The sequence below is a fragment of the Orycteropus afer genome, unplaced genomic scaffold (assembly GCF_000298275.1).
Source record: "Orycteropus afer afer isolate SDZICR_OR568_19922 unplaced genomic scaffold, OryAfe1.0 scaffold00010, whole genome shotgun sequence".
In the NCBI taxonomy this organism is placed as follows: Eukaryota; Metazoa; Chordata; class Mammalia; order Tubulidentata; family Orycteropodidae; genus Orycteropus; species Orycteropus afer.
In genome coordinates, this window is record NW_006921597.1 from 13,409,650 (window position 1) to 13,426,825 (window position 17,176).

At 38.9% G+C, this 17,176-nt stretch overlaps 1 protein-coding gene across 1 annotated transcript in view; it reads right to left on the bottom strand.

Moving 5' to 3' along the window:
* The window catches only part of MAGI3 (membrane associated guanylate kinase, WW and PDZ domain containing 3), a 417,822-nt gene that overhangs the window by 33,068 nt on the left and 367,578 nt on the right, over positions 1–17,176 (bottom strand). Inside the window, exons 15-16 of the mRNA XM_007949070.1 lie at positions 16,291–16,479; positions 10,051–10,236 (exon numbers count right to left, since the gene is read on the bottom strand). Of these exons, the coding sequence (XP_007947261.1) occupies positions 10,051–10,236; positions 16,291–16,479 (375 nt within the window). The remainder of the gene's footprint in view (positions 1–10,050; positions 10,237–16,290; positions 16,480–17,176) is intronic.

The following is a 17,176-nucleotide window of genomic DNA, read 5'->3' on the forward strand; positions in this document are numbered from 1 at the left end:
CTTGAATCCACCTGCCACTCCAAGAGAAAAATATGAGGCAGTCTGCTTCTGTAAACATTTACAACCTTAGAAACCCTGTAGGGCAGTTCTACTTGCTATGTATTGGAATTGATTTGATGGCAAGTAGGTTTGGTTTTGGGGTCAAACTCTTTGACCCACCAATTTCATATTGAGAAGTTCTCGTACTGTTTTATAAGGTACATATATGAGGATGTTTATCAAAGGACTGAAGTTGGAGGCAATATTATGAAGTTGAAGGCTGTTCACGGGGAGTAGACAGGTAATATGTGGTTAATACACTTTATGGAAACCCTCAAGTAGATAAAAGGATTGATCATGTTCACCTAGCAACACAGATGAATCTTAAAACTTCATGGTGCCACCAAAAACACAAGCAATCCAAGAAAAAACAGACAAATTGGACTTGATCAAAATTTAAAATCTTGTGCATCAAAGGACAGTTTAAAGAAAGTAAAAGGACAACCAAAGAATGAGAGAAAATATTTATAACCCATATATCCGATAAGAGTCTAGTATTCAGAATTGTTATAGATTTAATTGTGTCCTCCTAAAATATGCATTGGAACTCTAACCTCTATATCTGTGGATATAATCATGTTTGGAAATAGGGTTTTCTTTGTTAATTAGATCATATACAACTAGCATGGGCTCTAAATCTAATCACTTCTGAGTTATAAAAAAAGCAGAACGAATACAGAAACAAACCCAGGAGAAGAGGAAGACAGAAAATGGAGGCAGATACATCTACAAGGATTGCTAAAACAAAAAAAAAAAACCCAAACTCACTGCCGTAGAGTTGATTGTGACTCATAGCGACTCCCTGCCTTGGGTTTCTGAGGTTGTATCACTACAGAAGTAGATTGCCCAATCTTCCTTCCGTGGAGTGGTTGGTTGTTTTGAACCACCATCCTTCTGGTTAGCAGTGAAATGACTTAGGCACTATGCCACCAGAGCTCCTTGCCTTAGGTACTGTTGTTGTTGTTGTTGTTGTTGTTATTTGCCATCGAGTCAGCCCCGACTCATAGCAACCCCTCCTTGGGTTTCCAAGGCAGTATCACTACGGAAGTAGGAATGCCCAACCTTCCTTCCGAGGAGTGGTTGGTGGGTTTGAACCGCCAGCCTTCTGGTTAGCAGTCAAGTGCCTTAGGCACTATGCTACCAGAGCTCCTTAGGTACTAGCAGCTATTAAAAGGTGAGTAGGTAAAGAAGGACCTCCATCTAGAGCCATGTCTTGAATTCTGACTTCTAGCCTTTTAAACTGTGAGGAAATATATTCATTTTCATTAAAGCCACTACTTATGGCATTTATGTTATGGAAGCACTATGTAACTGGTGCAGTGAATTACTTGGTATAGTTTTTCTAGCCCTGATCTTTGTGACTCCCACCAGATTTACTGGGTCAAATTATGCAAATGTAAAGTGCTTGTGCCCCACCAAGGGGATTGGATAGCTTGTTAGTAATGTAAATAAGATACATGGCACCGTTGTGAAGGTGGGACCATGGAAATAAGGTGTATGGAACCCTAATGTGGGGATTGGTCAGTTTTGTCATTTTGCTAGGCTTAAAAGGAGCTCTCCTGGAGGGAGAACAACATTTATCATGAGCAGCATCACAATAAATGGAGAAAAAACTGAAGTTGAATTTTACTTGGATTCACAATCAACATCTATGGAAGCAGCTGGAACAAAGATGTCAGTCTGAAGACTCAGATGTGCCTGACGCAAGCCAAGGTATTTTCAATTGCCTCACATGTGTGTGAAAGCTGGACAATGAACAAGGAAGGTTAAAGAAGATTTGATGTCTTTGAATTGTTGTGTTGGCAAAGAATACTGAAAATACCACAGACTGCCAGAAGAATGAACAAATCTGTCCTGGAAGAAGTGCAACCAGAATGCTCCTCGGAAATGAGAAACGGCCGGACTTTGCCTTACTGACTTTGGTCCTGGTGTCAGAAGGGAGCAGACCCTGGATAAGGATATTGTGCTTGGTAAAGAGGACGGTTAGAAAAGAAGAGGTAGACCTTCAACGAGATGGACTGACAGAGTGGCTGCAACAAGGGGCTCAAGCATGGCAAGGACTGTGGGGATGGCACAGCTCCGGGCAGTGTTTTGTTCTGTTGTACACAGGGTCACTGTGAGTCAGAGCTGACTAGCACCTAACAACAACAACAGAGGCAGAAGCAGGGGATCCCAGCACCATTAAGACAAAGCAGCCAGGAGTGGTGTGTGTCTTTGGGCCCAAGATCCCTGCACTGAGATGGCTGAGAGATGGCAGAGAGATGGTGGCAGCAGAACTGAGACCCTGGCACAAGAAAGGGCAGCAGGCTTGCTGGCCCATGGAGTGAGAAAGCTGGAGGATTGGGGTGCACCTATTGGCAGAGTTAAAAGAACTTTGTAACATTTGCCTGGTCAGGGCACAGGCCAGGACGAGAGGTCAAGAACCAAAGACAAGCATGTGTGAAGGCATGGCTGAGGGGAGGCTGTCCCAATGGAAGAATTGCATCCTGAGAGTTCCTGAACCTGAACTGTAACCTGTTACTTCCCTACAAACCCCATAATCATGAGTATTGTCTTTGAGTTCTGAGTGGCCATTGCAACATATTATTGAACGCAGTAGAGAAGTAATGAGTGCCATGGGAGGGACGGTTGGTGTCAGAACTGGTGATAAGGTTGGAGGGTGGCGGCATGTTTAGCCTCATAGGAATAACAGCCTTGGGATGACGGGGCTGATGGTGATTTTCTCTCTTCCTCATGAAGTTAGAGAAGGTCAGAGGAGGATGCTACCACTATACCATTTGTGCAGTAACTAAGATAAGAATATATAAAGAACTCTCACAACTCAATAATAAAAAGACAAATAATGAAAGATGAGGAAAGGATTTGAATAGACATTCCTCCGAAGAGGATATACCAAGTGGACAATAAGCACAGAATAGATGCTCAACATTGTTAGTAATCAAGGAAAGGCAAACCAAAACCACAATGAAATATCACTTCACACACTAACACCAAACCAACCCCAGTGCCATCAAGTCGATTCTGACTCATAGCAACCCCTACTATGTTTCCAAGGCTGCAAATCTTTACAGAAGTAGATTGTCTCATCTTTCTCCCATGAGTGTCTGGTGAGTTTGAACCACTGACCACCTGGATAGCAGCCAAATGCCTCATGTACTGTGCCACCAGAACTCCTCTCACGCACACTAAAAAAAACCAAAAAACCAAAAAAACAATTCACTTCCATCGAGTCAGATCCAACTCATAGCGACCCCTCCTTAGGTTTCTGATGGCTATAGTAACAAATAAAAAACAATAGAAAATAATAAGTGTTGGCGAGGAAGTGGAGAAATTGAGACCTAGGAATGTAAAATGATGTAATCTGTTGTGGAAAAATTTGGCAGTTCCTCAAAAAGTTAAACACAATTACCATATGGCCCAGAAATCCCACATCTAAGTATAAACCCAAGAGAAATAAAAAAGTACATCCAAATAAAAATCTGAAAACCAGTATTCATAGCAGTATTATTCATAATAGCCAAAAAGTGGAAACAACCCAAATGTCCTTCAAATGATGAATAAACAAAATGTTGTACATATAGACAATGGGATGTATTTAGTCATAAAAAGAAATGAAGTACTCATAAATGGTACAACATGCATGAACCTTGAAAACAGTATGCTAGGTGAAATAAGCCAGACACAAATGGCTCTATACTGTATGATTCTATTTAGATGAAATGTCAAGAATAGGAAAATCCACAGAGACAGAAAGTGAATTAGGGCTGGAGCTAATGTGGAAAGCAGATTAGGGCTGGGGGGCTGTGGAGGATAGAGTGACTGCTAATGGGTACAAGATTTCTTTCTGGAGTGAAGAAAATATTCTGGAATTTGAGGTGATGGTTGTACACCCTTGTGAATGTAAACACCACTGAACTGTACACTTCAATGATTTTTTATAGCATGTGAATTATATCTCAGTTTTTTTTTTTTTTTTTTAAAGTAGAGATGACAAATAAATGCCATGTGGTATCCTGGATTGGGTTCTGGATAAAAAATAAAAAATAAATGATGACACACACAAAATATGCATGTTAAAAGATACAAATAAAACAAGGCACAAAGAATACACTAAAATGGTTTGGCTGTCAGTGGGAGTAGAGAGCGAAATGAGTGGGAAATGGAGAAAAAAGAGAATGAATTAAATAAAAAGAGAAAAAAATGGGAAACAATACAAAAAAAAAAAAAAAAAATGATGGCAACACTACCATTCCAACACAATCCCTGGTAGCTTTTGGTAACTCATGCTTATACTTAAACACAAAATGAACAAGACCTGACAAAAAATTAATGATCAAATTTGAAAAACAGTGCAATTTAGAGGTTACTACCCACCAGCCACTCCTTGGAAGGAAGACTGGGCAATCTACTTCCATAGAGATACCACCTTGAAATCCCAAGGAGGGGTTGCTATGAGTCGGAACCAATTGATGGCAGTGAGTTTCATTTTTGAGTACACAATAAGCAATGGAAAAACAATAACACCAATGGAAGGAGACATCAGATAACGTATTGCACTGGGCAAACTTGCTGCAAAAGACCTCTTTAAAGTGCTGAAGAGCAAAGATGTTTCCTTGAAGACTGTTGTTGTTGTTATGTGCCGCAGAGTCGGACTCGACTCATAGCGACCCCTCCTTTATCACTACGGAAGTAGATTGCCCAACCTTCCTTCCGAGGAGTGGCTGGTGGGTTTGAACCACCAGCCTTCTGATTAGCGGTCAAGTGCCTTACGCACTATGCTACCAGAGCTCCTAAGGTGTGCCTAACCCAAGCTGTGCTATTTACAATTGCCTCGTATGCATGTGAGAGCTGGACATCATTTATTTTTTAACAAGGAAGACCAAAGAAAAGTTGGTGCTTTTGAGTTGTGGTGTTGGCGAAGAATAATGAAAGTACTATGGACTGCCAGAAGAATTATCTGTCCTGGAAGAAGTGCAGCCAGAGTGCTCCTTGGAAGAGACAATGGCCAGACTTTGCCTCACTTACTTTGGTCATATTGTCAGAAGGGGCCATTCCCTGGAGAAGGATTATCATGCTTGGTAAAGTTGAAGGTCACTGAAAAAGGGGAAGGCCCTCAATGAGATGGACTGACACAGTGGCTGCAATGATGGGCTCAGGTGTAGCAAACATTGTGAGGCTAGCGCAGAACCAGGCAGTGTTTCATTCTGTTGTATACAGGGTCACCATGAGTCAGGACCAACTCGACGGCACCTAACAACATACAATAAGCAACAACATCCAGGCACAGTCATTTTATAGTCTATATTTAAGAACAAGACACACATGGTAGAAGAGGTGGCAATACTATGGGGAAGACCATGACACAGAAATGATTCCAAATCTTATTATTGGAAAGATGTCTAAGAGATCTGATACTTGCTTTGGTGTCTCGCCTAATTATTTCATTGGCAAAATAAGCACAAACTCTAAACAGTATATAGGAAAATGGGTAAAAAGGATGGTTGGAACAACAGTTTTACTTTTTCCAGATAAGTATCTTTTAGCATTTATAGTGAATGGCTTATGGAGAATAGTATCCAAAGGAAAGTAATGCAGCTCTGAGGTATTTATCTGAATGTGTGATTTCTGAAAATAGCTTTGGAGCTATAAATATTCATTTGACTCTTCAGTCAGTTGATAAATCTTATATTGAATTCAATGAGAAACTTGGAAGAATTACAAACTCCATAAATGGAATTTATGACTTTCTATTTTTTCTCGAGAAAAGAGATTCTGAATGTTTCTATAGTTTAATAAAAACCTAGAGTATAATAAAATACCGTGGAATCCCTGAACTGTGATTTTACATATCCAAAGTGATTTTATTTTAAGGCGCTGTGCCTACGCATGAAATATACTTTAAAATACTAGAGAGTTTCCTTCCATTCTTCTATTTCTCCTGAACAACGGCTGCCATTACACAGGAAATCTCACGTCTGTACAGAAGTATTTGGGCCAGGATGATAAAGTAATTTTTGCTCTCAGAAAAATCACCAAGCAATTCTGGATAACCTTTCAGGAAAATACTATCAACAATAAAGGGTAATTTGGAAGAAAACCAATTCATACAAAAAGAAAGAAGTTGTCTTTCTATTACTAAACCACCTATCCCAGGGCTACTCAAAGTGTGGTTTGTTTGTTCAGTGCCAGTCAGTAATAGGTACTACAGACGCTGAGAGTAAGCATTTAGAAAATTCCATAACAATTCGACTAAGTAATTTTATGTTTATCTTGATTTTATCTGTAATTTAATTTTTATTGTATTTCATAGAAATATTGGATTGAGATAGACTAGAAAAAAACTCACTGGTCCTTTTCTACAGAGAGTTGGAGAAACACTCATCCATATTACTGCTAGTGCCACTACTTCTAGCAGCTTCTACCACTTGTTGTTGTTGTTATGTGCTGTCGAGTCAGCCCTGACTCATAGTGACTCCCCCTTGGGTTTCCAAGGCAGTATCACTACAGAAGTTGATTGCCCAACCTTCCTTCTGAGGAGTGGCTGGTGGGTTTGAACTGCCAGCCTTCTGGTTAGCAGTCAACTGCCTTAGGCACTTTCTACCGCATAGTAGTCTTATTTAAATAGTCTTATTTAAATAGCTTGCTCTTTGAAGAGAAGAATGGCAATATAGGTGCATGATATGTATTACTCTCAGAACAACCCTGAAAATTTATTTCCTGTGGCACTGAGGTCTGCTTTTCTTTGTGGGTCTCAGAACAGATGTTCAGGCTAAAGAAATGTGATCAAAATCACACTTAAGTCATAAAAATCATTAAGAAAATTTTACTAAGCATTTACTATATGTCTAATAAACATTATCTTAGGCTCCTGAGATTTAACATTGCACATGACAAAATCTCTAACTGTCCAAATCTTATGACCTTACCTTCTAGTAGGGAAAGATGGGCAATAAATAAGTAAACAAATAAAAATATAATTTCAGATAATAAGTGAAGTGCTATGAAGAAAATAAAGCAGGGTAAAAGATTCGAGCAGGGAAAGGTTATTTTAGATATTATGGTTAGGGAAGGCATAGCAGATAAGAACACAGGTTCTGGAGCCAGGCTGTCTGATTAAACTCCTAGTTCTGCCACTTACCAGCTTTATGATCATATGCAAGTTATTAAACCATTCAGTGCCTGTTTCCTCATTTACAAAATATGTAGGTAACAGTGCCCCCCACCTCATAGCGTTGACTATGAAATGAGATAATACATGTAACATATTTAGGATAGTGCCTGCCACATAATAAATACTTACTAAACAATATTCATTATTTCCTTAGGTTGTGCCATTTAAGCAGAAGGAGCTAGCCTTGCAAAGATGTGGGAAAATTTCAAATGGTTAATGTACTCGCTACTAAACAAAAGACTGCAGGTTCAAATCCAGCCAGAGGTGCCTTAGAAGAAAGGCTTAGCAATCTACTTCCAAAAACACCAGACACTGAAAACCCCATGGAGCACAGTTCTACCCTGACACACGTGGGTCATCAGGAGTAGGAGTCCAGTTGGTGGTGACTATTTTATCATTAGATAAGCACCTTAGCGTGTTTATGCAGATTACGTAGAATAACACCTTTAAACTTCACAATGATCAGGATATAAGCATTATAACTCTCATTCTAGAGATCAAAAAACCTGAGGTTTAGAAAGCTGAAGTAGCTTGTTAAGGCCATACAGCTAGCTAACAGGTTTTGGTGTTAGGGCTTTGAAATCATGCCTGTCTGCCAAAAGCCTTACTTTTTTTTAATGGGTTTACATTACCTCTGCTAGGTAACACACAGCAGGTCTCAGAACTAAAATCTAATTTTACTTCCTTCATTCATTCCTTCATTAAAAAAAAATTTACTGAACACCTGTCAATCAATGAATACTTTTTACATTTCTACTAATGTATAAGACACTCTTGAGATATAAGGACAAACTTTCTCTTCAAAGAGCAAGCTATTTAAATAAGACTATTTAAATTGGGAGATGATTATCTTACATGTGATTAATGCCAAATGGATTGCAGAGACAAGAGGTATGACAGGAGTATTTCAGTTTCTTTAGTGCGGCTATAACAGAAATACTGTAAATGGGTGGCTTTGACAAAATAAATTTATTTTCTCACAGTTTAGGAAGCTAGAAGTCCAAATTCAGGGTGCTGGCTTTATGGAAAGGCTCCTTCCACTCTGGGGAAAAATCTTTGTCTCAACTTTTCTAGCGTTCTTCTTGGACATTGCCACATGGCTCTATCTTTCCGCCATTCGTGCTTGTCTCTATGCCTAATCTGTTCCTTTTCTATCTCAAAAGTGGTTGGGTTTAAGACTACATTGATAAGGCCTCATCAACATAACATCATAACATACATCATGACAGAACAACATAGCATTAACATAACATTACATCCATAGGTACATGAGACAGGATTTACAATATATATTTTTGGGAGACACAATTCAATCAATTACAGGGAGTTATGGTAAGGAAGCTCATATGCACCAAGGCCAATGAAGAAACTTGCCTAACTTAAGGGCAGGTTTGAAGAGAATACTGGGAGGTAAATTTAAAAGGCAGATTGAAAGGTCCCTGGGTGGCACAGTTTCCAATTAGCTGGTAACCAAAAAGGCTGAAGGCTCGAATCCACCCAGTGGCACTGTAAAATACAGAGGCCTGGAGACTGCTTCTGTGCGGATCACAGCCAAGAAAACCCTACAGAGCAGTTCCACTCTGTAACGCATGGGGTCTCTGCAAAGTCACAAACCAACAACAAAAATAAAATATGTAACAACAAAAACAAAATAGGTCCAATAAAAGGCAGGCTGAGAGCAAAATTATAAAATACTTTGCCTGCACAGTGAGGCATGATAATGATAATATCACCAGAGGCTTCTACAGAGGATTTTAGAGAGAAGAACCACCAGAGGGTGAGGCAAACTGGAGAAGGGTAAGAGCATGAGCTGTGACAGCCTGCCAGGGCCGGGCCTGGGACTGGAAAGGGCCTCAGAGAGAGCAGCCAGGTTAACTCCCGTCCATGGGGAGAAACCCCAACAGTGTCTTGGATAGAATGGAGATTTGTGTAATCCCTTAGACACACATGTAGGAGGGTGGTGCAACAGGAACAGAAAAGAAAGGAAGAGTCAAGAGGAAGTATACATATAAGACCTGGAAACTGACTGGATTAGAGTGTCACAGGAGAAAACGGGACATGAATACACATCACAGTACCAGGAATTTTAACATGGAAGACTGACCCTTCATCATGCTGTTTGTTTTTGGTTTCTCCTCATAAGTTTGGCAAAATCCGGAAAAATGGGATGAGCATTATATAATGGTTACCTTGTGATTCATAAACAAAGAACATGGACTGATGCTATTCAAAACAGTTCTTAATTAGAAATCCTTAATGATCAAAAGGCAGCTTGAAAGCAAGTCAAGACACTTAATGCATTTGTAAGACTCCAGGGCTGCCAGTATGTGTTTTATGCCCTATTTACTGGCCATTTCTAGACACTCCCTTTGCCTCATTTATAATGCAGCTGCCCTGAACAAAGCCTGTCCCCGAGGAAAGGCACACCACGGCATGGGCCTGAAAGAAAAGGCTTGATACCAAAAGCGACTTCCTTTGCAACCTCTAGGGGATTTTCTCTCACTCAAGCAGAGACTTAAAAGATATCATTTCATGAAAATAAAATCTGAAAAGTATTGCCAATCTCTTTCAATTTTTCAATCCTGGGTGCTTGCTTCCAAACTATAGCACATACATAACTGGTCATCATTCACGAGCTGGATTCTTTTTCTTGAGTTGCTGACAACTTTGTAAAAACTGTCTTTAAATTCACTAAACAGAGAAGGCAAAGAATGAGATTCCAGTGTCTATTAATAGTTACACCACTGCATGACTCTGGCCATCTTGAGGGAGCCACTGCCTTCCGCAGGCTCTGTGTCTCTGGGATCAGCCTGGTGAAGGCAGGCCTGCTGGTTCCTTACCTTCTTCAGGAATGACCGTCAGTGTGACGGTGACACCGGCCTCTTTGATCAGCTGAACAATATTATCATGGGACAGTTCAATAATTGACTGCCCATTCACCGCAGAGATATGATCTCCAACCTTCAGTTTTCCACAGCGATCAGCAGGACTTCCTTCTATGACTCGGCCAATTTTATGAGGAATAACTATGGGAAAAATCATTTTTCAAAAACAGGTTTTTTCATTATTTAAGTTATCTGCCAGTGTTAGTGTTATCATTAGCATTTAAAAATCTGACACATAACATCAAAGAAACTTTGTTAAAAATATACCACAGAAGTTCTACAGATGATCATCCTGTCAGGACGTAACTATTTTCATATTACCTGCCACGTTCTGCCCACGCACAAACATGCTCTTTACATGGTTGGAATCACAGCACATAAATCTCTTCGCTGTTCTTCACTTACCAAAAACCTTTCTCCAGTATTTATGTGGTCATGTTCACTATCTTGTTTAAGGTCTACTGGTCACACAGATAGTGAAAGTACCTCACTGATCCGATGTGTCATGGTTTGTTGTTGGCCACTAAGGCTGCATCAAGTTTTCAGCTATATCAGAAACTGCTACCATGAGATCATCTTTGGTTCTGCTGAAGAGTTTCCTTAGTATAAATGTCTGTTTGACATTTGAATGGGATACTTAGTCCCACAAAGAATTTTGTAAATAAATGCAGTTGAAACTCAAGTTTTGACTTAATAGTTATCAGTCAGAAGGAGCTCTGGTGGCACAGTGGTAAAAGCACTCAGTTGCGAACCAAAAGGCTGGCTGTTCAAAACCACCAGCCGCTCTGTGGAAGAAAGATGAGGCAGTCTGCTTCTTTAAGGATTTATAGCATTGGAAATCCCATGGGGGCAGTTCCACTCTATCTTATAGGTTGCTGTAAGTTGGAATTGATTCCATGACAGTGGGTTTTTTAGTTTTTGGGTCAGAATTCCAGGCATCAGTGAAATGACTGACAACTAAAACACATCATCATACTTTGTCCTGTGTGGAAATAATTCCTTTCATTTATGGTTTTTGATCTTTCTGAAATCAGAAAAGCTGAGTGGAATTAGAATATTGAATGTTTCATGTGAGGACCCTTTGGTGCCTGAGTAAAATCCTACTTGAATGCACAAAGTAGAGTCTACCACATTTGCAAAGATATTCTGTGCAGTACTACTATATCTTGAGCTCATAATGCTAAAGGCTTTCCTAGACAAAATATTAAGACACTCTGCTTTTATTATAATTTAAAATGAGTTCTTTACTGACCCTATACTCTGAGATCACCTTTCGGTGAAATGGCAGAGTAGCACACAAAATAAAGGAGATTTCCTATAAGATCAGTGCCCTACTTAAAAACCATCAGTGTAAGACCAAGAGGTCAACAATGACTCCAAAGCAAAGATGAGAAGATAAGGAGGCAGGGAAACTAGAGCACTGGAAAGGGAACAAACTGAACACAACTAAAGATGACACATTGTGATAAATGTAACAAATGATGATACACTGTGATAAATGCAACAAATGTCACCCAACAATCTGTGTGGAAACTGTCAGATGGGAATCTAACTTGCTGTGTAAACTTTCACCAAAAACTCAATAAAATATTATTTTAAAAATGAGTTCTTAGACATTCAGGAAATCTTGATGAAATATCTTCCACTGAGCAATAAGGGGCATCTGCAATAATAAACAAATGCCCCCTTTGTGTTTACTGAGAGTTTCCTAGCCTGGGTCAGAAAACTTAGCAGGCTTTTGGGCTCCTGCTGACTACTAATTGTTATGAATAGGGCTAATTAATATTTTAAATGGCACTGTGAATGGTATTTCATTTCCACAGTAAAATGAGATCCTTACTAGTGTTTCTGAATCCTATCTAGGTGTGTGTGTTACGGATGTTTTAAAAGGCCTTCATTTGGACTAGAAAAGTTATTCTTGGCCATGATTTATGTTCCTATAGTCAGTGCTATTTCTTGGCTCTTCTAGCATTATACAGTGAGAGATTTTATCTTAAAATAGAAGAAGTCAATGTTGGAAGCAAATGCTTTTCAGCTCTGAATTATATGAAGCACTTATTATACCACTTTCCTTACAAACAAAGTAACTAGAAAACTGCCAATGCAGTGCGGGCTGTGTACTGTGCCAGGAACGCTGAGTAGACTCACTGATGGTGCAACAGGTGGCACATTAGAAACATATGGTAAATCACATGGTGGCCCTGCGGTGACCTTCTAAATCAGTACCTTAGTTATTTTCCTTCTTAGAAGAGATTTACTTGTATATAGTGTTCATTCTAGATCGCCTGAGAAGAAAATCATTCAATGCCTTGGCACACTGAAAAGAGGTTTGTTCAGACATGAGAAAGCATCAAACAGAATTAATCTCTGAGGTCTCAGTGGTCTCTTTTCTCATCATGTGAGCAATGTGGTAGTAGGGAATTAATTGGCAGATCTTGGTACAGAACTTCCTGAAGGGTTGGTTGTCTGGGTGAGTGAAGGTAAAAGCAGTCAGATGGTTACTGTCCTCATTGGCATTTATAGCAGTGGCATCAAAACAGTTAAAAATAGTAAATGGACCAGCAGAAAACTAACTTCTGAACCTTCTCTGGATGCACTGGGAAGTTTTCAAGGTAACTCCTTGTACAATACATACCTAAGAAAAGTTGCTTTGTGGGTGTACAAAACCTACAAGTATTTGTTATCAGGATCACTTAACCATCTTCATTCATTTTGACCTAAATCTGTCTCACAGCCAGGCTTGTCCAGCTGCTGATACCACTTTAGTGCTCTTTAAACATTTCTTTTCAAGGAAACAAGGGACACTAACTGGAAATGTCCCCTTCTCAAAGAAATCATTTGCAACCAGAACTGAAAAGTAAATGAAAGAGTAACACTAAAAGCTCTGAAGTACAGGCAAACCCAAAAATTGCCAAGTCCTTCTCATTTTAAATAGAAGAGGCCCCTTCTAAGTACTGCACTCATTCAGAATTATACAAAAACTGGGTCCAGGGCAGCGAGGAAGGTAGGCCTGTAGCCCCGATGTTGAAAAAGTCAACAGTACAGAATCTCCAAATTTTACAACTGGTATCAGAGATGCTACCAGAAACTTCCCTTGTGACAGATATTACCAGAAAATACCATTTAATCAGAAAAAGGAAAAAAAAATTTTGCTCAGTAACAATCAGAGAGACAAGGTCCATATAGAAGGATGCATTCTGACTGGCAGGCTTCTTGCCTTTTCCATTGTGCTAACTCTTCTGAACCAAACCTTCCCTGTGATGCAGTTGGCAGCATTACTGCTTAGTCTCTGTTCATCCAGTCTCACCCCAGGATGTGTCTTCTATCTATAAGCGATAGATGGAGTTCTAGGAAGAATGCTTCAGGGCTCAGCATTTAGTGAGAATTTAAGTAGCTTTTCAGTGAAATTATCAATTCTGGTTTTGCACTGTGACTGAAAACCTCAAGTACCTTATATAAAATTCATCAACAACCTGAGCCTAATTTACCATTTAGACTGATAATTAATGAGCTGCAACATTCATTTCCTGCTACACATTAGCTGTTACCTCAATCTTACATTTTAATCGGGCTTTCTTTCCCATCTCATTACTCAAGCATTTATAAACTTTTAAAACTTTCTTTTTTTAAAAAAAAATGCTAAGAGACAGTGGCAAACAATTTTCTAAATAACGAGGATGATAACAGTAGCAGCACCAACTACAAAAGGAGCTAACTTTTATTGAAGGTCTGGGTTAAGGGCTTCGCAAGCATTATCTCCTTTAATCTTGACACTCATATGACACAGAGGGTATTACCGTCACCCCCTTTTTACAGAGGAAACTGGAGCTCTGACAGAGCGAATAATTTGCTCAAGACAAGACAACTATTAAAAGACATACCTGGGGCTTCAATCTGACACTTACGGTAGCATCTTGTATAGAAATCTAGCACCTATAGTAGGTAAAATCATCAAACTAGTAAAACATTATTTAAACAAATACATATAAAGGCTAATTAAGTATATTTGAATAATTCACCTCATTTTCATCCATGTCTCCATATTGCTTTGTGTTATGGTTAACACCAGACTCTCCCTTAATTTTTGTAGTGTGACTATCTGGATATAAAAGGTGGTTAAGGATCTATCACACTGAGTAATAAGCTTTCACTTTTTTATTCTTTGGAATCCTGGAATTATGGCAAGGCATGAGAATGACAACATGTTTGTTTTCAGAAATTCTGATTTCTCAATGACACAACATGAAATCAACCTAAACGCTTTCTTTCATTTTTTCTGACATAGGCCACATAATCATCTGCACAGCATCAGTGACAGCTCCAGTTCCAAGTGTTACCATAGCAACTGCTTTGAAAAATGGAAACTAGTATCAGTGAGCAGTGACCTGATATGATACTAATAATTCATCCATGCCATAGAATCTTCTTCCTTTACACACATGAATTAATTTTAAAAGATTTTTGAAAATTGGTTTAGCTGACAATACTTTCTTGAAAGTGACTTCTTTTTTACTAAGATTTTAGTGACATCTAATCTAAGAGGACCTCAATACCCAAGAGATAATCAAGTCCACTGGCAAAGGCAACAGCATATTTGTATGTTGTCAAAGATTTTGATCATTTGACTTGGGGGAGGGAAGTTACCACATAAGCATAAAATAAAAATATAAAATACTAATTTGATAGTTCTCATTTTACATTCATTTGGATTTTATAATTATATTTAAAGATTGTAATTTGTAAAGACTGGATTACACCTCAACATAAAGAAAATAAAAACTCTCACAATTGGATCAGTATGCAACATCACTATAAATGGAGAAAAGACTGAAGTTGTCAAGGATTTCATTTTACTTGGATCCACAATCAGCACTCATGGAAGCAGCAGTCAAGAAATCAAACAACATGTTGTACTGGGCAAATCTGCTGCAAAAGACGTCTTTAATGTGTTAAAAAGCAAAGAAGTCACTTTAAGGACTAAGATGCGTCTGACTCAAGCCATGGTATTTTCAATCACCTCATATGTACACAAATGCTGGTCAATGAATTAGGAAGGCCAAAGAAGAATTGATGGTTCTAAATTAGGATGCTAGCAAAGAGTGTTGAATATACCACGTATTGCCAGAAAAGCAAATAAATTTGTCTTAGAAGAAGCACAGCCAAAATGCTCCTTAGAAGTGAGGATGGTGAGATTTTGTCTTATAAATTTTGGTCAGGTTGGCAGGAGGGACCAGTCCCTAGAAAAGGACATCATGCTTGGTAAAGTAGAGGGTCAGCAAAAAAGAGGAAGACTCTCAATGAGATGGACTGATACAGTGATTATAGCAATGTACTCAAAACATAGCAACAATTGTAAGGATGGTGCAGGACTGGGTAGTGTTTCATTCTGCTGTAGACAGGGTTGCTATGAGTCGGAACTGTCTTGACGGCACCCAACAACAACATTTCTTACAAATAGCAAGACAAGACAAACATTCAACTCGCTGAATCATAACAGCCCTGAATATGCTAGAGGCAATTCCTCCTTTGTTGAGGGAATTCATATATAAACATTTCATCCTTCCCAGATGAGAAATACTCTGCTAAACTTATATTCAGGATATTTAGATTGATTTTCAAAGGTTTGATAAAATTTCTTACCTTTGAATGAAGCATATATGAAAGATTATTATTTAACAAGAGTACTTAGTAGCTTGCATATAGCAATTACTATTAAATAACATGAAAGAATAATTTAAGACATATTTGGGTCAAGAGTTGTCTATTAACCTGGTTTACTTCTTCTCCATTGCTTCTAGTATTTAATTCATTTCTGCATACATTATGTCTCCATTTATAAAACCTATGCCCCTATTTAAAAAAAAAAAATTAGCACTGCACCTTTCACTACTCTATTAAGTCACATTCCTGATACACAAGGTACTACCACACTATAATCTTGACTCAAACTGAGCTAATGAGACTTCTTTTATGAAATCTGAGATGCTAGATGATTTTTAAGCCTAGAAAAGTTTAATTCAAATTACCTAATTGAAGGCATACAACAACAACAACAACAACAATTTTCAATATAAAGTAAATATTCACTGTTCTTGAAAAGGTAAGTCTGTAGGGCAATTTATATATAACTCCTAATTTGTTTTATAAGAAGGAGGCTCAGTAAACTGGAATTGCAGGAAGGACAGTGGTCCTTACCTCCTGGAGGTGGCTTGTTTTTGGAGGTAAGGATGACAAAGCCAAATCCTTCATTTTCTTTTCTTTGCAATACAACATCATAAACCTCCTGGGGAGCAGGCCTGGCTGGGCCTTCTGCTCGGTGCAGGCGGGGAGATCCATTCTGTGTCGAAATGAAGGCTTGCGAGTTGTCATCTTCAGGTTGTTTCTCTAAAACAAATATGAGTAGATTTGATATTTCTGGTATATCATAATTTTTGGTAACTAAAGTGTTTTTGTGCTAAGCTTTCTATAAGAAAATTTTCCTTGAAATTATTTTAGGTCCACCAAGATTTTTAACTTCAACCAGTAATTTTAACAACAGTAGATAATAAGAACTGACACAGTAAACTTCCTTTGAAAACCAACTTTAAATATAAATTAGTGTACTGCTGATGTTCCTTGACATCTGGGAGGTCACTGCATCGGGACAGAGATGCTGCCCCTGTTACAGGTTGGGAGCAGTATGCCATCTGCATAGGATTTGTTAGAAACAATGTGTTTCACAGCATTTCCTGACTGATAATACAGATAAGCTGATCATTAGCAGCTTTCAACCCCCACCCCCCTGGCTAGGATACCAATAAACTGTCCATATGAAAAGCAAATTCTCCTGGGTACAGATAGGGCCAAGTGGAATCCCCAGCAAGTGAGCAGTTAGCCAACACCTTTTTCTCCTGTTCAGGAATGACATCAGGATTTGAAAAAAACTGTTGCTGTTGTTGTTTTATGTGTCATCGAGTCGGCCCCGACTCATAGCGACCCCTCCTTGGGTTTCTGAGGCAGTATCACTACGGAAGTAGGATTGCCCAACCTTCCTTCCGGGGAGTGGCTGGTGGGTTTGAACCGCCAGCCTTCTGGTTAGCAG